Below are 23358 nucleotides of genomic sequence, written 5' to 3'. Positions count from 1 at the left end.
TTCTGAGAGGGTGAATTCAGCCAGGGGAGTCCGCTGGCTGTGATTCCTCACATTGGACAACCCGTCGCTGTGTGTGTGAGACGGAACGCAGCCTGCAGCTCACCAGCTCCACAGAGTAATGAGTTCTCGCTGTATTTCAACTTGTGTTTTCTTTTTTTTCCCTCTTTCCCTTTCTCCCTCCCTCCCTCCTTCCTTCCTTCCTTCTTTGTTTTTGTCCTGTAATTCCCAGGCTGACAGCAGACCGCAGTCATCCAAGGAGACCTGCCATAAAGAATGAAAATGTGTGCAGTGCCCTTAAGAGACCACGTGTTTTTGGAGAGCACGGACTACCTTCTGCCCTCCTGCAGTCGCTGATTTCACGGTGAGGATTTGCTGCCACAGAGAGAGATGTGGGTAGAAATATAAAGTTATTGTCATCTCTGGGGCATTGTAGAATTGATTTCCCTGCTTGCTGGAATAACCATGGGGTCTGGTGGTCCACATGGAGAGGCCAGGACAGAGATGTTCATGCTGATAGGATTATGCCTTTGTTGATAGAAGTCTATTTATAAAAAAGCAAAACCAAAACTATTGTAATTTTGTACTTCCACCCAACACTACCCAATAGAGAGGAAAAGGCTGGAAAAACTTGGATTGGGAGCAGATAGTTTATTTGTTTAAAAGGGCCTGAAAAGAAGCCCCTCCCTCTTTGTAGTATTTCTCTGCATGGAAGAAAGAGCCCTCTGTACGCTCCTTCTCTGCAATGAAGAAAAATATTCTGCTCAAGGTTTATGGATGGGAATAGGGCTGGGGAACAGGTCAGAGACAGAAAGACAATAAATGCTTTTTTTTCCTCCTTGGGGGATGGGAGCTTATGAACAAGTAGAATGAGCATGCTTCCGTGCTGTTAGGGAGCTCAAATTTGTAGCTGCAGCACCAGATGGCTGTGGAATTAAGATCTTATGCATCCTATATCCTCCAACCTGCAAGGTGTCCCCCAGGGTAGAGGGTGGGGACAGAACTGGGCTGTCCTGCAACACTAGGGAAGTTCTCTGCCTCATCTCCCTCAGGGAAGCAAATAAAGCCCTTTATCCTTCTATCAAAGGGAAGGGAGATTGTTTACTATGGTTATCAGAGAAAAGGGGGTGGGAAGGGATAAATTTGGGAGTTTGAGATTTGCAAATGTTAACCTCTCAATGTAAAACTAGATTAAAAACCAAATTTCTTCTATATAGCACAAGGAACTGTAGTCAACATCTTGTAATAATCTTTAATGAAAAAGAATATGAAAACGAATATATGTATGTATATGCATGACTGGGACATTATGCTGTACACCAGAAATTGACATACTGCTTTTTTTTAACATTTTTTTTATTGAGTTATAGTCATTTTACAATGTTATGTCAAATTCCAGTGTAGAGCACAATTTTTCAGTTATATATGAACATGTATATATTCATTGTCACATTTTTTTCCCTGTGAGCTACCATAAGATCTTGTATATATTCCCCTGTGCTATACAGTATAATCTTGTTTATCTATTCTACATTTTGAAATCCAAGTCTGTCCCTTCCCGCCTCCAGCCCCCTTGGCAACCACAAGTTTGTATTCTATGTCTATGAGTCTGTTTCTGTTTTGTATTTATGTTTTGTTTTGTTTTGTTTTTTTCAGATTCCACATATGAGCGATCTCATATGGTATTTTTCTTTCTCTTTCTGGCTTACTTCACTTAGAATGACATTCTCCAGGAACAACCATGTTGTTGCAAATGGCATTATGTTGTCGTTTTTTATGGCTGAATAGTATTCCATTGTATAAATATACCACATCTTCTTTATCCTGTCATCTGTTGATGGACATTTAGGCTGTTTCTATGTCTTGGCTATTGTAAATAGTGCTGCTGTGAACATTGGGGTGCAGGTGTCATTTTGAAGTAGGGTTCCTTCTGAATATATGCCCAGGAGTGGGATTCCTGGGTCATATGGTAAGTCTATTCCTAGTCTTTTGAGGAATCTCCATACTGTTTTCCACAGTGGCTTCACCAAACTGCATTCCCACCAGCAGTGAAGGAGGGTCCCCTTTTCTCCACAGCCTCTCCAGCATTTGAGAAATTGACATTGTAACTGACTACTTCAATACTTCTATTAAAAAAAAAAAGAGGAGAGAGCTGTTGGAGGCCTCCCTGGGAGTGAGACCCTGACCACTCTACCCTAAGAGGGAGAGAGTGAGATGCCCCTAACCTCTGGGTTGGGACCGTGCTGCTAGAAGAGGGGAGATGCCAAGACGGATGCCTCACTTTCTCTCCCTTGGGAGAGGGATGTGATGGCCCAGCAGCCAGGACGGCCTGGCTTCCATGCCGGGGGCTCCCACTGCCACCAACAAAAAGTCACATCATCCATGCCTTTTCTGATTGCCCTTCAAGGCTAGACACATTTCTGGAAGTATCTCCTACTTCTTGGGCTTTGAGCTAACACACTTGCTACTTTTGCTTAGTTTTATCACAGGTTGGGAGGGAAGAGGGAATGGGGCTGAAAGAATGCTAAAACATGAGGTCAGCTCTAAAGATCTGGAGCTAAGTGAGGAATCAATGGAATTGCTCTAGTGTGCTTTGCGGAAGCCAGCTGAGTAGATTGAAAAAAAAGAGGCCATGAGGTAGCTTTGGGGCCTAGAAAAAGAGACTTCTGAACCAATTAAGTGAGAAAGTTAGTATTTGAGTGGGTGCTGGTCCTACAGCAGTTTGGGTCACTCTAACCCAGGGTCCTTGTCATGTCCCAGAAACACCACCCACTCTGCACCTGCTACTGTCTAGTCGCCTTACCCTGTGTATCTCTGACATTCTAGCTGGCTATGTGGGGTATATGGTGAGTCTTTGGTAGAAAGGGGGCCTGGGTGTAGGGGCAGGGACTGGGGTAAATGCAGTATTATCCATCACACTCATCGTGGCTGGAGCACCATATTTACGAGTGGTTGTTTTACGATCACCACAGTATGGCTGTGTTAGAGCCTGGTCTAGAGTGCAGGTGCTGTCATATACATGGTGGATGTGACAAGTTAAAGGGCTGTTAACACTGAGCTGCATGAGGAACACTTAGTAAGAGTGAATGAAAAGATTACTGGGTAGAAGTACAAGCTATCCAGCTGGCAGAGCTTTAACTGCCAAGTAGTCTGAGAGCTTGCACAGGTGCATGACTGAGTAGTGACTGTGTGCAATGGGAAGTTGCCAAAGGAGGGAAAAGGAAGTACCACGTGCAGCAAGACTGCCCTGCGGGATGAACAACCCTCACATCTATCAAGCGGAAGTGACATTGCCAGTGAAATTGCACGGTACCTGACAGAGCACACTGTATCAATCTAAACCGACAGCATTGTCCGGGCTGCGGTGAGAAATCAGGGAGGTAGGGTAACAAAAGATGCCGAGGGAATGGCACCTGCCAAAAAGATGGACTGGGAGAGCACAGGGTAAGGGGAGTTTTGCAAGACTCAACTGACAAAGATCTCTCTCTGTCAGAAAACCTGATTTTTCAAAATGCCAGCTCAAGTCCCAGATTGGTGACCCAGAAGCTGCAGCGTGCTGGGAGGAGAACTGTTACCTCTATTCACAATCTGCTGTGTTTGCATTGACTCACAGTAGGGTTGGAAACTCAGCTGGACAGAATACCAAATGCCTAGCAGGGTTTCCACAACTACCGTCAGCCCAGAGAGCCTCTTGTTAATCAATATGATGGCACAAACTGTGTGTTTATCCATGGAAGTGGGGTAGAGAAGGGAAACCAGCAGAAAAAGAAAATACAGTTTAATGTTAAGGCAGTTCATTTGCAGCAACATAGTTGGACATGGAGATTGTCATTCTAAGCGAAGTAAGCCAGAAAGAGAAAGAAAAATGCCGTACAATATCACTTACATGTGGAATCTAAACAAAAAGACACAAAGGAACTTACAAAACAAAAACAGATTCACAGACATAGAAAATAAACTTACGGTTACCTGGGGGAAAGGGGATGGGAAGGGATAAATTGGGAGTTTGAGATTTACAGATACTAACTAATACATATATATAAAATAGATAAACAACAAGGACCTATTGTATAGCACAGGGAACTATATTCAATATCTTTTAGTAACCTATAATTAAAAAGAATATGAATGGGAACATATGTTTGTATATGTATGCCTGAACTGTTATGTTGTACACCAGAAATTGACACAACACTGTAAACTGACTACACTTCAATAAAAAAAAAATGCTATGCTAGTTGAAAAATGTTTGTTTTTACAGAAGGGATGTAATCCAGACAATTTTCCTCTTGTTTTGATAGACTAAGCCCTAAGCTTCAAGCAGGTGGAGGCCAAGGACAACTTTTTTTTAGGGCAACCAAAATGAGAAAAAACAGCTTCTGTGTACATACACGAAGGGTCCGTGGGCTCCGTGTCTGCGTTATGATCAGGGCCTCCCTGTGTGTTCTTCACGGGCAGTGTGGACCCCGACCCACTTAAGCAGATCGTCATGTACAAAAAGACTTAGCTTTTCTCTGGGCAATCAGTCCTCTTTTCATCTAGAGGTGATTAAAATGAGCAGATTTTGACTGGTGGGGAGAAGCTTGGAAAGGAACAGGATCAAAATTCAGATGAAGGAGCCAAGGTGCAGTTGCCACGAGCTGCTATTAGAGCAGCTGGAGAAACATCTTTCTGCAATCCTGGGAGTCGTCCTCCATCGACTTCCTCTTTGACCCTGAATCTAAATCGAGGAATCAGCATGACGTGGTTGAACCACTGCTCTGGCTGGTGGGAGAGTTTTAGGTAAACCCTTGTTGTTTTCTTTTATCCTTTCATTTCAAAGTAGAGAGTAGATGTGGGTGGGGACTACTGTGAAGAGTAAGTCATCCGTGGCTGTGACATCCGGCATTGCCAGATGGGTGTGGGGACGCAGGCAATTTATAAAACCTTTGCGGCAGCTTCTGTGACCACAAGGGAAGATATTAGCTTGATTGAGCATTTTTAAATTTAAGTATTCACCTCATGCCAAAGTATGTAGCTGGGTTCTCTCATCAGAGATTTTTCATTTGGAAATACAGTAGGATGAGGCATTATTTCTTTAAATAAAATATTCCCTTTCATTCCACTCTGTGTCTCAGTGATCCCTAAAGCAGAAATTCAGTTCAAACATTAAATTTAATAATCATATATTAAACTCTTACTATGCATCACCCCGTGGAAACTGAAGGTGAACAGACCAAGGATGCCTGCCCTCAAGGGGTTATAAATTAGGAGCAGCATGAAGTAAGCATCCAAACAATCATGGGAAAAGTGAGAAAACATGAAATGACTCAAGACAGGTTAAGCGCTAAGGTGGTTCAATTGGGGAGAGATGATATTCTCAGAGGGGAGTTTTGCATTAGAGATATAAATTTCAGAGTTCTGAGCACATATGTGGAATTCAACTCTGTGAGCATGAATGAGATCGCCTGGGGGGAGATACAGAAGGGAAAAGGACCCAGGCAAGGGCCCCGGGTGCTCTGTATTTAGAAGCCAGATAGAGGAAGAGCCAGCAAGGGGACTGAGAAGGAGAGGCCAGGGATGTAGAGGAAAACCAGCAAAGTACAGCATCTCAGAAGCTAAGCACGGAAAGCATTTCAGGAAGGAATGAGGGTTTATCTATTTTGTATATAGTAGTTTGTATCTGCTAATCCCAATTTCCTTATTGACCCCTCCACTCCCTTCCCCTTTGGTAACCATAAGTTTGATAGCACAGGGAACTATATTCAATAGCTTGTAACAACCTATAATGAAAAGTAACATGTATACTTGTGTATATAACTGAATCACTATGCTGTACTCCAGAAACTAACACAACATTGTAAATCAATCATACTTCAATTTAAAAAAAAAAAAAAGAAGGAATGGGTGGCCAGTGGTGTAGCACACTGCTCAGAGGCTGTATAATCATCTGCTATTTATTCCTGTGTTTGTTTTACGTCTGTCTCTTCTTATCTTAAGGAGGGCAGGGCCTGTGTTTATGTCACTCACAATATGTACTTAATGTCTGGTACAGTATTGGCACAGAGTAGGACTCAAGATATATTTGTTGTATAAAGGAACAAGAAATTAAAGCCAATCTGAGGGGTTTGTACTTAATTCAGTGGCAAAGAACAGTGTCTTCAGATGAACAGCATCTTCAGATTCCTAACATGGAGTTTGATTTTAGCGAAAATACAAGCCTCCTTTGGAGGACTGTACACACCTGTTGGCTTCATGCATACCTCGTCTCACCATCACTAGGCATCCTCCAGCCTGGATGCACAGAAATGAGGAAGCAGCTAGAATCCATGGGGTGATTCTCCCATAATCCTTGAGGGCAGCGTTAGTCATCAGAATCTCATGAGATGTTAGTGGTTGAGCCATTATAGGAAGAACTCTCTGAACCCAATTCTGGGCTAAGTAGGTATCTTTACAGCAGTTCTCAGAGCATACAATATGGTAATAAAGAATTGGGAGTATTAAGAGAGGGCTATTAAGGTAGAGAGTTTGCCAAACTTATTTGACCATGGAATCCTTTTTAATTGCTTAATAACTGTTAACATCTTGAGGGACAGTGACATTAAGAACAATTTGGCAAGTGTCACCTGAGAGTTTTTCTAAGAAGAAAATAAATCATATCAAATTTCTTTTTAGTTGATATGGGGAGAAACTCTCCATGCTGGGTACAGATTACACGGGTGGAGTCCAAGATTGTGATAGGTTGTATCAATATTCTCAAGTATTTTATCCTCCCTCTTATATGAGAGGATTATCAATTCTTGCTGGATGCTTCGTGTCTTGCAGTGCCTTTTGTGGGAGGGGCATGGTCCCTGCCCAGCTGATTCTTGGCGTGGCCATGGAAGGGCTTTGGCCAATGAGTGTGGGTGGACAAGAGGTATGTTGTGTCTGAGCAGACGCTCTAAGGAGCATCTTGAGTTTCTGCCAGCAGTTCTCTTGTTCTTCCTTTGTCATGAGAACAGTGTGTCCCAAATAGCGAGTTATCTTTTCGTCAGGATTCTGGAATGGGAAGATGAAGGGAGCAGAGCTTCCCAGACACCTTGTAGCCACCAACTTGTAGTAAAAGCTGGAGCAAAAAGCAAATGTTCATTGTTAAGCTATTGAGATATTGGGGCTGTTTGTTACTATAGCAAAGTTGAAAAATACAAAGAGGGAAATATGGAAGGCTGCTAGAAATATGACAGCTGTTTCTTTCCAGAGCCCCCAGAAGAGAGAGAACCCTGGAGGAGAAGCAGGAAACAAAATGTAGCTGAATTTTTTATACTTCATGGGAGAAAAGTTGTACTTTTGCTCTGATTAAAAATAACTCCATGGGTTTAGATTTATAGACTTAGTGTAGACCATAAGGTGCTGGCATATCTGAGGAGAACTCTCAATATTTCAAACTGAATGAAATCAAAGGACACACAGAAGTGGAAGTTCATGACCAGTCGCACCCGCACTGCTCGCCTCCCTGTGGAGCACATTACTTTCTTACTAGTCTCTCCAGATTTCCTCACAGCTCCCATCAGTGGGATGGGGAAAAGGTCAGTGCCTCCAAGCACCAAATTCTGGGAAATCCCAGAGGTTTGGAAGGGCTCTTTAATAACAACAAAAAGTTAAAGGGAGTGACCATTACCTAAGGAAATAATGCTCTTTTTTGCCTCCCCCCTTCCTCTTTGATTTTCTTAATTATTTATCTTCTCAACCCACACTGTTCCCATTTAGCTGGTCCGTTTTGTGGTGTGCATCATGGCAACACTTTGGAAATCTCTCAGCTTTGCTTGGCAGAGAGTTTTCTATGTCTGTGGTTAAGGGGCCCCACGGAAGTTCTGATAGACATTAGCTTCCCCACCAAAAAAAAAAGACTGATTATATCTAGTCTAGGTTGATTTTTCCATCAGTTTTCAGTTTGTTTTAAGCTGGGAACATCAGAGCCAAAGGGAGGCTTGTGTGTGTGTGCGTGGGTGAATTTAACTGTCAAGGATTCTTACCTTCCTTCCTGGGTCATCTTCAAGAACCTCCAAGCCTATATCATCTCAGGGAAGCAAGTTCTTTTTCTGTTAGGAGCTCACGTCACTTCCTCTGAGAAGCCACCCCCAGCCCCAGGCCATCACTTCCTTCTCTCTGTCCGCACAGCTGTGTGCTCCTTCCTCTGTTAATGTCTCTATTTTCATGTCTGTTTCTCCACTAGAAAGAGCACCCTGAGGGCAGGAGTTGAGCTTTGGTGGTTTGTATAACTCAGCATGTGGCAAAGCACGGGAATACTGTACGTGCGCAGTACATATCTGAGGGATGAGCATATGCACCCTCAAATTATAGGCTTGTGTATTTTAATAATATAGCTACTGAAAATATCCACATAAAATCCAAAAGGATTCATCATAAGCTCAGCCAGGAGTCACTGAGAAAAAGTAACATTGACTCCTCTGATCTCCTCGTAGCTGGCCAGTTTCTCTGGGCAGGTGTTGCTTACCTGTCTCAGGTCCCGCTTACCTGTCTCAGGTCCCTATGTGGGAACTGGATCAAATATACTCCAGAGGATCCTCCGACCCTCCCAGTCCTGTGTGCCCCAAGATGGGCTTTTGCATCGGTCAGACAGCTAGAGAGTGGGTAGAAATCTGGTCTCCGAGAACACTTGGTCTCTGTCTCAGGGTGACTCTGAAATCTCCCAGACCACTCAAAAGTGAGATTATAGTAAGGCTTGGGACCCACCTGTGGCCCAGAGTCAATGATTATCACCAAAATCTAGGTGATTATCACCAAAATCTGGAATCTAGGAAAGTCATTCAATTATTCATACAAATATATATTCATGCAATTTATCAGGCTTAAGATAAGCAAGAGCAGATAGAGTCTTTGGCCTCTCACAGCTTACAAAGTAGTGAGAAGCTAGGTATTAATCAAATTAATGAAATACATTACAAACTGAAACACGAAGGCATATTTAAAACCCTAAATCTGAACTTGCTGGGACATCTCAAGACATCTATGAAGAACTGATGTGTAAACTTTGATCCAAAAGATGAATAGGAGTTAAATAGACTATAAGGAAATAGAAGAAGTATTCCATAGGGAGGGAACAATATGTGCAAAGGCCCTGGGGTGGGGGGGAGGTACTTGGTGTATTCAAGCCACTGGAAGAAGGCCAGTTTGACAGGAAATGGAAAATGAGGGAGAAGGGTGAGAGATATTGGCAGTGGAGGTGAGACAAGGTCAGACTGAGCAGGGTCTTAGAGGTCACTGTAAGGATTTTGGTCTTTAAGAAATTAAGGATTTCTTAAAGATTTAAGGATTCTTTAAGGATTTTGCTTTAAGAAATGGGAAGTCATTGAGGGTTTTTAATCAGGAATATAACGTGATCATAATCATACTTTGAAGAGATCACTTTGGCTACTGTGAGGAGGACATACTGGAATGTCCCAGAGACCAGCTAGCTCATTCAAAAGGCTAATGAAATGATTCAGAGGAGAAAATGGTAGTTTGGACCAAGGTGTTGGTAAGGGAGGATGGAGAGAAGTGTGTGGCTCTAAGATGATATATAAGATAAGAAACCTTAGGAAAGGATCATATTTAAAAGGAAGATCTTAACTTAAGTCTTGGAGTTGAGTTGAAGTAACTTTGAAGCATCTAAGCGGACATGTTGAACTATCAGGTGGATACATAGGTATTAATTCATGTATTCATATTCAGCTCATATTTATTGACTACCTGCTATATGCTAGTCATAGTATTAAGAACTGTATGGAATAGAAAATTATATTGAACTTAGATTCTTCTCTTGATGGAGTTCAAAACTTATGAGATAGTCATGAGGAATGGTTGAGGGTATTTTGTATAAAGAAATGAGGGCTTGGAGGTTGGATCTGACAGCTGTCTTCAACTATTTGGAAATATGAGGGTTGATCTGAATCTGTGCTACTCCAGACTGGGTAACAAACACCAACGCATGAAGTTAGAGGGAAGCAGACTTCGATCTGGTATACGAAGTGACTTTTTAAAATAAGAACTATCATTGAAAATACTGGAATTGAGACTGAATGATCATTTACTCAATCAATGTTTAATGAACATGTAAATTGAATGGTGAGATTCCTATTTGACCTTTAAGATCCCTTCTGGCTTTCAAATTCAATGATTCTAATTTTCTGTTTAAACTCTTAATTGTTCAGAATGAAGGTCACAACTTGAATTTCCTTGAGTCCATTTCCTTACTTGGACCTTTCCTGTATCTTCCCTGGGTACTTTCAGGATGCTGTAATGAGCAATTCCTTCAAGGTTGTGACACCTTATGATAGAAACGACATTTTCTTCCTTGATGATGCAGAAGAAGTGTACTCTGATTCCCTTCTTTCCTCTTGCCTCTCACGCCGTACCAGGGTTCCATGATGTTGAATGACTTGTTTGTAAGTGCAGCTGGTTGATAGTACTGTTCTCAAACACAAAGTACCTTCTTGCTCCTTTTGAACAGTCGTATCTTCCATTTCTAGCCACCCAGGATGCCTAGTGACTCCCTAGCTTGGGAGCCTGGTGGAAGTGGCATGCCTGTTATAATGCCCTGAAAGTTGACCTCAAAGACTTCTTCAGAGGATGGGCAGACACTCTCTGGGATTTCTCTTCAATGCTCTGAACTCTGTCAAGTGACCCCTTTCCATGATAGATAAAACTCACAGAAAGCAGGTTAATGGGCATAAGAATAATATGAACTCAATCAACCCTCAATTGCCTTTACCAATGCAGTGGAGAAGAACAAGGACAATATAAATTATTTGCTGACATTCATGTCATTCACTTGGCTCTGGGATTTCTGCAGAAACACTTGGCCCATGTCTACACTATGCTAGAGCCTTAGTGGTCCTATCTCCACCCAAGTCTGAGGCTTCAGGTATTATGTAAACGACTTTCTCATCTACCTCCTGATAAGCTCTGGGAATTTCTCCAAATCTCTAATTTTAATTCTTGTCTAGTTCCTTTTTCCATTGTTTTGTGCCCAGACTCTCTCAGATTGTTACTGGGTAGTTATTGGACATTGGGTTGCCTTCCCCCTAAATGTCCCTCTTCTTTGGCCCCAGGCTCTGTTTTTCATGCTTACCCCATGCCCGTCTCAGATTCTGAGTTGCCTCCCCCCAACATGGGCCAGAACTTCATGCTGTCATCCATCATGCAGGAGACACACGCTCTCATCTCCTGTCCCTTTTCTTCTCGATCAGACTTAATCAGACAGTAATGATTCAGGTTCTCTTTTTCTGGTTTGATCTTGGGATGAAGGTGCGTAGCACGAGGTCCTGGGTTGCAGTGGATAATCCAGGAAGGACACAAGTGTAATAAAGAGCACGTTGACTCAATAAATATTAATTCATTTCCTTATCTGCTTGTGGATGAATGAGAAATAGTCATACCTAGAATTTATGTCATGCCTCCTTCCAAGGAGCATGCAAGGACACAGTAGCACCTCAGTGAGAATATTTATTACGTTAGTAACACAAATAATCTGTAACCTGATTTGGGGATGACTGATTGCTTATTGTGTGTCTCACACCTGGCTGCACATCAGAGTCCCTTCAGGAGCTTTTTACAAATATAGATTCTTGGGTGACATTTGTGAAAAACTGATTTATGTTTCTCCCCCTCTATGAAATTTTTCGGTAATGATGGGTTCCCTAGACCAGTGGTTCTCAAACTTTAATATGCATGTAACTCACCTAGGGAATCTTAATAAAATGCAGATTCTGACTCAGTTGATCTAGGCTGGTACATGAGATTCTGCATTCTGACAAACTTCCAGGTGATGCTTATGATGTTGGTCCAGAGACCACATTTAGAACACTAAGTTCTTAGACTTGAGAGGGGAAAAGGAGAGTGCGGGGGAGGGAGGCTGAATATCTGAGAAGCTAGAGCTCCACAGGCCACACCAGTTCAATCAAAATCTCTAGGGATATATTCCAGACACTAATATTGTCAAAGAGTTTCCCCACGTGATTCAAATATGCAGTTGGAATTAAGAACAATTGATCAGGAGGTTCCTTGATCACATCTAATGCTCATTTCTCTGTAGTTGGGCAGGAGAACTGGGACACATCTTCCTTGTACTAAAAAACAAACAGTTCTTCTGCTTATAGCAGAATTTCTCAAACACGTCCTTGGACCACTTGTATCATAATCTCCTCAGGTGCTTGTTAAAAATACATGTTCTTGGTCCTGCCCCCAGACAGACTGAATTAGACTCTTTATAGTTTGGGCTCAAGAATCTGATTGGAAACAATCTCTCCAGGTGCTTTGCCTGCACAATAAAGTTTGGGAAAAACTGGCTTGTAAGAGAAAATCAAATCTCTTTAGCCTTGTTGTCAGGAGTCTCTGAAAGAGCTGATCTCAACCAGAGTTTCTGAGCCCTCTCTCTGCTCCACTCCATTAACCCCCTGTAGCCAGCAGCTTCTAAGATGACCCCCAATGGTCCCTACCTCCTGGTCATCATGCTCTCATGTAATCTCCTCCCCTTGAGTGTGGGCTGCATTTATTGACTCATTTCTGCTGAAGAGAACATGGCAGAAGCGATGGGATGTCACTGCTCAGATGAGGTTACCAAAAGACCATGCCTTCTCTCTCAAAGTCCTTGCCTCAGGGAAGTAAGCTGCCGTGCTGTGATGAACCCTCTGGAGATGCCTCCGTGAGGGCTCAAGGTCTGCCAACATCCACGTAAGCGAGTGTGGAAGGGGATCCTCTCCCAGACAGACACTGGAATGAGCTACAGCACTCCCGGTAGTAAAAATTCTGTTCTTCCCAGACTCTTCACAGCCAGAGGATCTTCTCAGTAATGAAGACTGTTTCCCACCCCCCAGTCTTTTCTCAGAAGTCTGTGACAGACAGGAGCAGGGTCCCCTGGTCTCCCTGAACAAAACCTAACAGCCTTTTCTGCCCTCTTTGGCTGATAAAGCCTCTCTCAACCAACTACAAAGATAAGGCCCCAACTCCGCCCCTGTCTCTCCTATCAGATGTCATTTTCGAGGTTATCAAGTGATCTCACCTCAGTTTGGTGGTCACTGTAGCCCGAGATGGTCTCTCATTGGATGTGCCGCTTCGGTTGGCTGCCGGGGGTTTTGAGGCGACCAGAAGCAGAGCTGGAGCACTGTGGATGTCCGACCCACAGTAGTAAGTCCCAACATCTTCCGCTGTTGCGTTTTGAATGTCGAGTATATACTGACTTTTTAAAGCATCAACTTTCCCTTTGAACTTACTCCTCGCCCCTTCAGTAGCATTATTGCCTTGTCTGTATACTGAAGTCAGGGACTGATCTTCATTCTTCTTATACCAGCTCATCTGATAGCTTCCCAAGTCCCCTCCAGTTACGTTGCACCGGAAGGTGGCAGGCCCCCCAAGGGGAACAGTCAGAGTTTTGGTCTCTGGTTCCAAAATTATACCCAAAGAGACCCCTGAAACGGAACGCTGAGTCAGAGAGGCCTCGGTGAACTCCCTCCACCCCAGGGGGAGGGGGTGTCAGAGCCGCGCTCAAGCAATGCTCCTCTGCTCCCCCCAGAAAACTGCTCCTGCCACACATCTCCCTAAGAGTAAGAGGCCCAGCAGCTTGTCCTTACCTGTGCAGAAGATGGTGAGGCAGAAGAGGGGACAGGTCGGCAGCATGGCTTCACGGAGCTGAGTCTTTGGTCCTCCGGTGCCCCTGGCTGCCCCTGCCCCAATCAGCTGCTGTCTGCCCGTGGGAACTTCTGTCCGTTATAAGGGTGGTTGGGTGTTACTCACTTCCTCAGAGAGAGATGTGACAGGCCACCAAGGTCACAGGCAAGGCTGTGTATTCAACAAACATGGGCTAACTACCAATCGCAGGCCAGACACTATTTGGGAGACAGAAGAGAATTTCTGACAAAGAGACGGAAAGTTCTGCTTTCAAAGAACTCAGCTTTTGGGGGTGACAGAAATAAAGCAATTGCAAAGGGGTGTGATTTTCTCTCTAATCGGAAGTTTCAGGACCTACTTTCCCTGTGATTTAAGAACACATCTACTTTCACCCCAGCCCCTTAGAATTCTTTGAATGAAAAAGGAGATACATTCAGTGAAGGAAAACGCTTTCCTTTTTTGATCTCTTAGCCTCACACTTCTCACAGGAAGTGTTAGTAACAGTGACATCAGACTCATGGATGCCCGTGATTCGCCTCCGTTTGGGTCTGGCAGTTGTCTGCCGCTGCCGTCTTTCCAGCTGCTGTCTTTGCTCCCTGGTTTCTCGGCTCTGGTACCAGCTAGTTGGACAAGCAACTGAAGGACAGGAATGGAAGTGAATGAAAAGAGAGGCACTCGCGCTTCTATTTCCCAGGATGTCAGCTGCCTGGTGTCCCAGGACCTCCGTCAGTAAGGACATGGCTCCTCTGGGTCTGACTGATTTGGGCTCGGAATGCTTGGACGGCTGGGACTACTCTGTTTCTCTGATTTGTTTTTCCTGAAATGTCTGGGCCCCCTGGTTGTTTTAAAGCAAACATAAGATATTTTTGGAAATTAGTGAGGAATTTCAATGGATGTCAAGGAAAATCACAGTGTCATTTGTCTCGAGAAAGATTTTGGCTGCCAATATCCCATCTGCGACTCATTTACCCAGCTGTGTGGCACCGAATGAGGCAGCTGCTAAGCAAGACAGCATAGAGGCAAGCGGGGACTTTTTAGAGTTGTAATTCTGCTTCTGTTGCTGACTTGGGAACTTGTGATGTAAATAAATAAACTTTTTCATATTTAGTCTCAGCTCAGCTCTTTTAAGATGTTTTCCTGGCTCCCATCACCCAACTCATCCTGAAATTGAAAGGTCCTAATTCCAATCTGTGCCTTCTTTCTGGAACACTCACTCCCATAATTGTTACAACCAAGTACTTCTCTTTTTTTTTTTTTTTTTTTTTTTTTTTTAAGAATTTTTCTTGGAGGGGAAGGTAATTTGGTTTATTTATTTATTTTAATTTTTTTAATAGAGGTACTGGGGGTTGAACCCAGGACCTTGTGTGTGTGCAAAGCACACACTCTTCCACTGAGCTATCCCCTCCCTCACTAACCAAGTACTTCTCTTGCTTTCACATGTGTCTGATCTGGTTCCTCTACTAGGCTGAACACCCCACTATAGTGTGAACTGCAGAAGGGCAAGAGACTTGTATTATTTGCCTTGGTATCCTTGGCTCTTGGGTTGGTGTCTTGCATATAGTAGACACTCAATATATATTGTTGAATAAAAAAAAGTGCCATGCCAAGTTTATACTCTGAGACTTATGGATACTTGATGAACATTTGTTAAATAGTTTAACCTTCTGCTCACCTTTTCTTCTAGGACCACATAGGGAGATTGGAGGGCTTCCAGTCAGATGATGAGGTGGTTGGAACACTCTCAAGTACACCATCAGCTCCATCACAGGGTTCATTTTGGTTCCTACAGATCAGTACCCTTGGGCAGTGGATTCCAGTCAATGCATAGTTCTCTCATGACTTTCTTCTCCTTTGTCCAAACTGTCCTCCACCTTTGATGGCAGTGGAAAAGGAAGAAAGATTCTCTCTCTCACTGAGACTGTTAGCATGGCAGAATCAGAGATCTGGGTGACAGATTCACAGAGAAACTTCTATTTTCCTATGGCAGGTGACATGGCATTGGCCTTTGAATTTTGGCTCTGGGGAGGAATTACTGAATCATTTTTTTCTGCCTCCAAGAATACAGCAGGGTTACTAGAGTTGTAAGCGTCCTTTAGGAAACCTGAGTCTTATACTTTAAGACTCAGCAGTTCTGGGGATGTGTCACAAAGAACCCCGAGGCACCCTGGAGAAGAGAAAACCCAGAAAGAAAGGGACTCACTCATTCATCAAACACTGTCTGGGTCTGGGCATGCCCATCAGGGTTAAGACTTAGAAGTCTGAGTTCAAAGCCAAATATGGCAAAGGGTCCTTCTCCAGTTCTTCTCCAAGAAAAGACTCTTGTTTTGTGCACTTGCAGGGCGGCCCTTGGGAGATGCTGGTGCTGATGAGCCCATATGTTGGCTGCAAATGAGAAAGCCAGCAAGACAGCAGGGAATTCGTGTTTCCACTGACAAATAAAAGCAAGATCTGAAGCGGCAGGAGATCCTGCATCTTCAGAAAAGAAAATGGAGAAGACATTCTACTTACTCCCAGTTCTCAGCTCAGCAGCTCACACCAAGGAGTTTCCACGAATAAACAGAGGCCAGTGTGGACGTGTCTTTGTAAAGCGTGTGCTCTTCTGGAATCTTGGAATGCTCTGCACTTGACAGTTTCTTTAGGATGCCGTAGGCCAGCTTTACTTTAATTTTACTTGTAGTCCTTGTGGACATAGGGACTTTTCCAGGGCCTGTTGACAGAACCTATGCCTTATTTATGATTATGTCTGTAAACAACTTTAACTTTATTTATGGCTCTAACTTTAATACATTATTCCACTATCCGTTTAATGAGTAGAGCTACTATTTTATTTTAATATGTCATAAAGTCTTTCTTTCCTCTGTTTTCTTTTTTTCTGTGTAGGTAGCCCATAATCATTTATCAGCATCCAATGAAAAAGGTCCTGAAGGTCTTTCGAATTGTCTGTCTCAGAATTCCCATTGATATTTAATTCTTACTAGATGGGATACTAATGTATAAAAGATATTTAGTTGTCCAAGAGATTGACTTATTTCTTAGCAAGTTCCTAAAGACCTAACCCAGCCCAAGAGTAGGGACAGGCTGTCTCGGCAGCAGCACCCATCACCCCCCTTCTCGTCACCAGCCACAGCAACAGGGGCTAATGCTTCCTGTGCTTCCTGTGGCCACGCGGTGCTCTAAGGGCGTTAAGCGTGATTGTTTACTTAATTCTTGCAGCAGTCCTCTAAGGGAGGTGTTATTGTTATGATTATTTTATAGCTGAGGGAGGCAAGACACAAAGTAACTTGTCCAAGGTCGTGTAGGTAGTGAGTCACTGAGTGGAAGATCTGGAATCCCAAACTCAAGACGTCTGGCTTCCAAGTCTGAACTTGAGCTTAGTCATTGGTGCTACACCACCTCTACATCACCCTCTGACTGTCTGCCTGTCTGTCTACCTACCTACCTTTCTACCTGTTAAATTATTTATCTATTTAACTTACTAGTCTTTTTACATACATACATATAGATAGATAGATAGATAGATAGATAGATAGATAGATAGATAGATAGATACTTAATTTTTTTTCAGGCTTTTAGAAATGTTGTTAGGTTTTCAAGGATCTGTGATTAAGATGTTAATTGTTGGTTTTTGTTTTTTTTTTTTTTAAATGTATGTCCAATTCTTTGCCACTCTGGGTGTTAGGGACTGTTTGTTTATTTGTCGGGTCAAAGATTCAAGTAATTCAACGGGACTGAATTTCCGCTTCTCATGGTTTTGCAAGATAAGTGTGAGGAGGTATTATCTCCTGAATACATTTTATTATTTGAAAAGTGCTTGGTTTTTATCTTTGTATCCCCACAGCACTTAGTATATCAATTTGTAAACCATCAGGGCCCTTTAGTTTTGAGTGAATGAATTGATGAATGAAAGGGGAGGTCAAGATGATACTGAACACCCTCTCTCTCGGTGGGTGATCCTCTGAACTTTCTGTGTTGCGCTTGCTTGAGGCTTACAGCTTTTGTCTGGTGTGATATAAAGCATGCACCGTAGGGCTTGTAGTGCACAGAAGTAAATGGCTTTGCCTCTCGGCTCCTGTGGTTAAGGTCCTGGAGGACAACTTTCTGTCCACAGACAACTGGTAACGCTCCAATTCCACGGTGCCTTGGAAGGCAAGGTGGGTACAGGTGAGCCTCTGTTAGTCTCTGAAGATACCAGTGAACAGAGTCAGAATGTTATATTGGCACCGAAACTTCACATCTGTCCCCATCATGGTGGTTCTATTGGAAGACTGTGTAATTTCAGTCCTGTAGGAAATGAGAAATGAGAAGTGGTGGGAGACCGCACTCGTTTACCTGGGAGCCAGTTACAGAGGAAGGGCGGCCTGATGCAGAGCAGCCGGAACGTGGCCGGGGGCAGATCTGCTTATTGCTGTTTACCGTGAAGCCTACTTTGCATGCACAAGGCACTCGGGCCACCTTATCTGTGACAGCCACGTGGCTGCTTCATTGCTGCAGCCATGAAGGAGAGACATCCTCAGGGGTGGCTGGTGCTTGCGCTATCGAAAGACACATTCAGATTCGTTCAAAGGCAGCAATCCAACAGACTCTTTTAGAGGAGGCTCTGGTGCCCCTCTGTCACTAGGGGCCTGTGTTTTCACACATGGTACCATTCCCTTATCAGCCCCTGGAGGCTTCTTCTCTGAAAGGAAACAACCGGGCAGAGAGCCTTTTGTTGAAAGACGTTTGGTGGGTGGTGATCTCTTGGGTCCTTGTTCCTGAGTTTCAGGACTCAGGTACATGGAAGGATGAGGGAAGGTAGGAACAATCATCTTCCTGAAGGCACTATGGCTTCCAATGTCCATCGGACAGTTTCTGGTTCTGAGACTTGCTCTTCAGAAGCCAGACAGGAAGGAAGGAATTTGCTCATTTTTAATGAATCGATAAATCAATCAACCATCCATCCATTCAGCAAATACGTATCTAGTGCCAACTATATACAAGTTTCTGCTGAGTGATGAGGACACAATGGAAACAAAAACTGGCCAGAATTTCTGCCATCGTGGAGTCTAAAGTCTGGTGATGTCTGACTTCAGAAAGAGAAAGATCACACGTACGAAGCTGGGCAGGGGTGGGTGAAGGGGCTTGTGGGGTCTGCACACATCCAGGCGGGGTCTGCTCCCAGTCGGCACAGCTGGTCATATCACCACGGAGGAGCACAGACTGGACTTTCCCTGGTAACTCATGCTGCAGGAGTCAGAGGGTTCCTTTTCTGCCCACCTTTCTTTATAGCCATTCTCCCTTCAAGAAATCTTTTTGTTTATTGACAAGCCAAAGTTTGGAGTTCCTGACTTAGCACCGTTATCTTTCTATTCTTGGAGCAGAATCAGCTTGGCTGTGACTGTTCCCACTGTGAGGATAACGGCCTCTTTTGTGCGATGGCTTCCTTTTCATTGTGTACACAATGGCTGCAGAGCCAGGAAATTTTAATTTGGGATAAATCATAAGCTATTTTTAGGGCCAATCTCATTTTGAGAGTCAGGGCTAGTGGAGGTCAGGATTCTTTCCTCTTCTATTACTTTTCAAAGCCTTGACTCACCTCTGCTTCTATCCTTCCCTCATCTCTTTCCCTCTCTCTTTTCCAGGAATACTCTTTCTGCAAGATACTCGCCTGAAAAACTTCAAAGGGATAAGAGGACAGTGGAGAAGAGATAAGGAGACACTCACCCCAGGATGCCTGGATTTAGGGTTACACTGAGGTGAGCTGGGGATAGCTGTGGCCACACAGGCACACACAGACAGGCAGAGATGGAGGCTGGGGCGTGGCTGTGCGGGTGCCTGCACCAGAGCAGGTGATGTGACAGGATGGCCACAGGTCCTCCTTGGATGATGTTTGGTACAGTGAAGCGAGGTGGGAAGATGTACGTGAGGAGCATGGTGGCCCTAGACAGGCTCACACAGACTCCTCGGGAAGGCCATCCCTGGTGGTGGGGGTATGTCACACCCAAAGCCATTTTACTGGAGAAGGGCTCTAACTGGATGGGGAGACGCAGAACTTAAGACAGACTTTCTCTGGCTCTAGGTCTCCGTACACCAGTCTGGAGAAAGAGGAGAAAAGGAACAGTAATCAGGTGGTTTCAGGCACACTGGGTGGCTGCTCCTTCACACTCTGAATTCCTAAGTAAGAGGGGAGGGCGGTCAACTATGAAGTGAGTTTTGAGGGCCCAGAAAACCTCTGCTCCCAAATATTCTTTATTGGTACCTGAAATTCTGCCACTGGTGATGAATCCTTTGGGCCACAGAAACACAAGGATCAACACCTTAAGTCTTAATGTTGTAAAAACAAGTAAGGATTAATTTCTGACGGCAAAGTCTTGAAGCCTGGAAACTGGAGAGTCTTCCAGCATGCAACCAGGATGGCAGGAAGAGGCCGTCTCTCCAGTCTCCTTCACCCCTACAAATCATCATCTGCTTTTGAAGTCTCAGATCTCACTGCTTTCAGTCTCAGAACCAATCTTCCTCCACAGTGACCTTTCTTAAACATTTTCCAAGCCTCTTATGTCTCTCTGCTTTCTTCCCATTTCTCACCGGACGAAACCCAAATCCGTCAGCCTGGTTCGCGGGACCCTTCTCGATCAGGACACGCCTTACCACTGTAGCCACTGCTCCGGCCCAGCCAGGGCAGACTCCGTCCCACAGAGTGCATGCTGTTCTCCAAACAGGGTCCTCTCCACCTTCCCGAACTGCTTAGGCTGCTCTCCCTCTGCTTACCCCGTCCTTCTCCAGTCCCTCCACCTGGTCAAAGTCCTTCATCTTTTCAGTCACTTTAACTACAGTTTCTACCAGGGAGCCTTTCCCCATCCTCCTGGTCTCTCCCTCCTTTGGGCAACTTGTGCATCATACTCTGACCAACAACATTTATTATGGTCTGACTTTAGAAATCCATGTATGTGTCTCCCTTTGGAAAATACACGGCCCTCCCATTGTCCTACTGCCTTCAGGAAGGTCCATATGCCCGAGCAAAGGGTAGATTTCCTAGAGAATTGATTTTCAAGGGGTTGCCCATGTGCTCTGTCCAAGGTAGGCAAGCTCTGAAACCTGGTAGGCAAGCTACCCAGAACATGAAAGAACACTTGCAGTTGGATCATGTCTGGTGAATGTACTAAAGGATTTGGCTCCAATATTAGCAATATTTGGGATCCACAGTCCTTATTGAGGTCTTTGGTGTTTGACAAGGTAGCGCAGTGTCACAGTCTCCCTAAGGCATAACCCAATGTGTGTGGTTTGGAGGGACTGACTAAGATTTCCTACACTGTCACAGTGACATGAAAAACTCAGATCCATAGTTAATTCCCAGGGTTACGTGGTGTTGGAGCTGTAAGATAGGACTATACGATCTCAAGGGAAACAATCTCAGACACTTCTCACCTGGGGCAAGATGTCAGTAGGCTGAGAACTCAGGAGAGATTTTGAATTTTTCAAAATCACAAGGCAGGAAGATCTGTGGCCTGCCATCAACGTCAAACCTGGGCATCAGCGCTGATACCCAGGCCTCAGGCATTATTCACTTACTGAAGATCTGGTCCTGGAAATCAGGGCCCCAAGGCAGGTCTAGATTTGAATGCATGGAGCTAACCCTGTGGACCTGCCTTGACTCTTGAGTCTTATATATTGACTGTCAGTCTCCTCTCTTATGGAAGTTTTTGTACGTTTTTTTTTAAGGTATAGAACAGAGATGATGACCTAGAGGCCTATTCCTTGATCACACTGAAGGCATCTTTAAAAAGTACATAGACATGGGACATGCTTAATGAAGCATTCTAAAAACCTTTTAGAATGAAGGTTTTTTCCCAATCGCTCTCTGCTCTCAGGAAAGTTTCCTTTGATTTATAACATTTTTGTAAGAAGAATGAGGACCAATCATGTACTCTGAGGACCTAGATTTGAACTGTAGGGAGAAATCCTCTTTTAAGCTAGATGTTTTTATAATATGGGTATCTATCTTCTTTCTTTCTTATTTCTTTATTAGAACTGCTCCTTGAAGACTGTTGAGGGTGTGGGTTTTTTTTTTTTTTGGTTTGTTTTTGTTTATATTTTTTTTAGAATAGAGATTCTAGATGAATCTTCTTAAAATTTTTATTTTCTATTTTTTGAAAGGGGAGGTAATTAAGTTTGATTATTTATTCAAAAATTTTTAAGTGGAAGTACTGGGGATTGAACCCAGGACCTTGTGCATGCTAGGCATACGGTCTACCACTGAGCTATCCTCTCCCTACCCTAGGTGAACTTTACAGCCCTCTTCTTTTGTTGAGAAAACTAGAGTAAGGTTGAGAATGACTTTATTGACATGTGAAACAAATATTCGCTCAATGTGGTGGACATTATGAAGTCAGCATGAAAGTTGGATGTTGTGCACTCGAGATGGTTAAGTATGGTTAAGAAAAATTAATTCCTGTCTTTCAAGTTAGAAATAAAGGGCATATTTTCCCCCAAATATGAATCTAGTCGGGGCTATTGGTGTCTCACACATGGTATTTTAAGAACTACTAACACTGTTTTTGCCTTCCTGGGCCATGAAGACCAGCCTCCAGCTGAGAAGGGGGAGGGCGGGTGGAGAGCTTCCTGGGAAGGAATCATTTTCTCCACTGTCAGTCATCCCAGGGCAGGAAAGGAGCTGGCTTTGGACTCTGCATATGGAGATGTGGGGATGCCTGCAGATTTGTATTGGAGGCACTGACGGGTCCCTGCTCCGTGGAAGCCTGCGGGGAGACAGGAAGAGTCACACGTTGGATTTTGGGTCTCAAAATGTGCACTTCTCTCTCTTCTCCAGCATTTAGCTGTGCTTTGAATGATTAAGGGAGCAGGCTGTGCCCAGAATGACGTGGGCTCCGTTGGTGGTGGGTAGAGGGGAGAGCAGCCTGGAGAAGGATGGGTCTCATGGGATGACACCAGGTGGCCTGAAGAAGAGCTGTGGAGCCCCATGGGGACCCGCGGTAGGATGAAATTACCACAGATCCCCTGGGGGACAGAAGGGGTACTCCACATCCCCACGATAGAGGCTGCAGGTTATTATAAATTGGATATTCATGAAGTAATGTCTGTATTTTATAATCCACAGGCTGATGAGGTCTGAAGACACATGGATGACCTACAAAGAACTTCCTCAAAGTAAGAAATCTGAAACTCTTGAAGTGGTGTCTGAAATAAACATTTGTACGATGACAACCACTGCTTTAATTAATAACCTAATTATCCTTAGCTGTCTTCGAGATTAAGAAAGCTCAGCAACTAATTGATGGCTTACATTTTAGGTGTTATAAGAGCTGGAAAACAGCAACAAATCTGAAAATGGCCAATTCCAATTTATGCATATATATGCATGCATGCATCCATCCATCCATTCAACAAACATTTATTGCCAAGCACCGTGTTTACTGCCAGGAAGACAGAGCTTACTGAGACATTACCCTAAAGGAGCTTACATCTGAGTGGGTAGGGACATGTAGGATTCTGCAACCCCTAGTCAGAGAGACAGACTGTTCCTGGTTAATGACACGGATGAGACAAGTTGTTTTCTCAATCTCTTTCCCAGGGGATTGTATCACTCATGGAGCCAAATCTGCTTTCCAGTGAACTGGATCATAGTCTTATGATCCTAGGTTCCAGGAGGGGGGAATGTTGTAATAGGCCTGGCTGTGCTGCTGCTCTCAGGGTGCTCCAATGGTCCTTGGTTTTGGTTTCCAACCAGAGGCTGCATCCTGCAAT

The 23358-nt window shown here is 43.9% G+C and overlaps 1 protein-coding gene and 2 gene segments (V, D, J or C); all 3 read right to left on the bottom strand.

The window, feature by feature from the left end:
* LOC102522090 (T cell receptor delta constant) overlaps positions 1-23358 on the bottom strand; it is a 258099-nt gene that overhangs the window by 78695 nt on the left and 156046 nt on the right. The window lies entirely within an intron of this gene.
* Positions 1-23358, bottom strand: part of LOC102522345 — a 268545-nt gene that overhangs the window by 163875 nt on the left and 81312 nt on the right. The window contains 1 exon segment of the C gene segment in view: positions 10445-10454. Within this exon segment, the coding sequence occupies positions 10445-10454 (10 nt within the window).
* LOC116664181 lies at positions 12128-13841 on the bottom strand. The segment is given in 2 exon segments: positions 12128-13421; positions 13584-13841. Coding segments are annotated over 2 exon segments (456 nt in total).

Source organism: Camelus ferus, chromosome 6 (genome assembly GCF_009834535.1).
Source record: "Camelus ferus isolate YT-003-E chromosome 6, BCGSAC_Cfer_1.0, whole genome shotgun sequence".
In the NCBI taxonomy this organism is placed as follows: Eukaryota; Metazoa; Chordata; class Mammalia; order Artiodactyla; family Camelidae; genus Camelus; species Camelus ferus.
The sequence above is the reverse complement of the archived record's forward strand: the minus strand, read 5'-3'. Positions and strand labels throughout refer to the sequence as shown.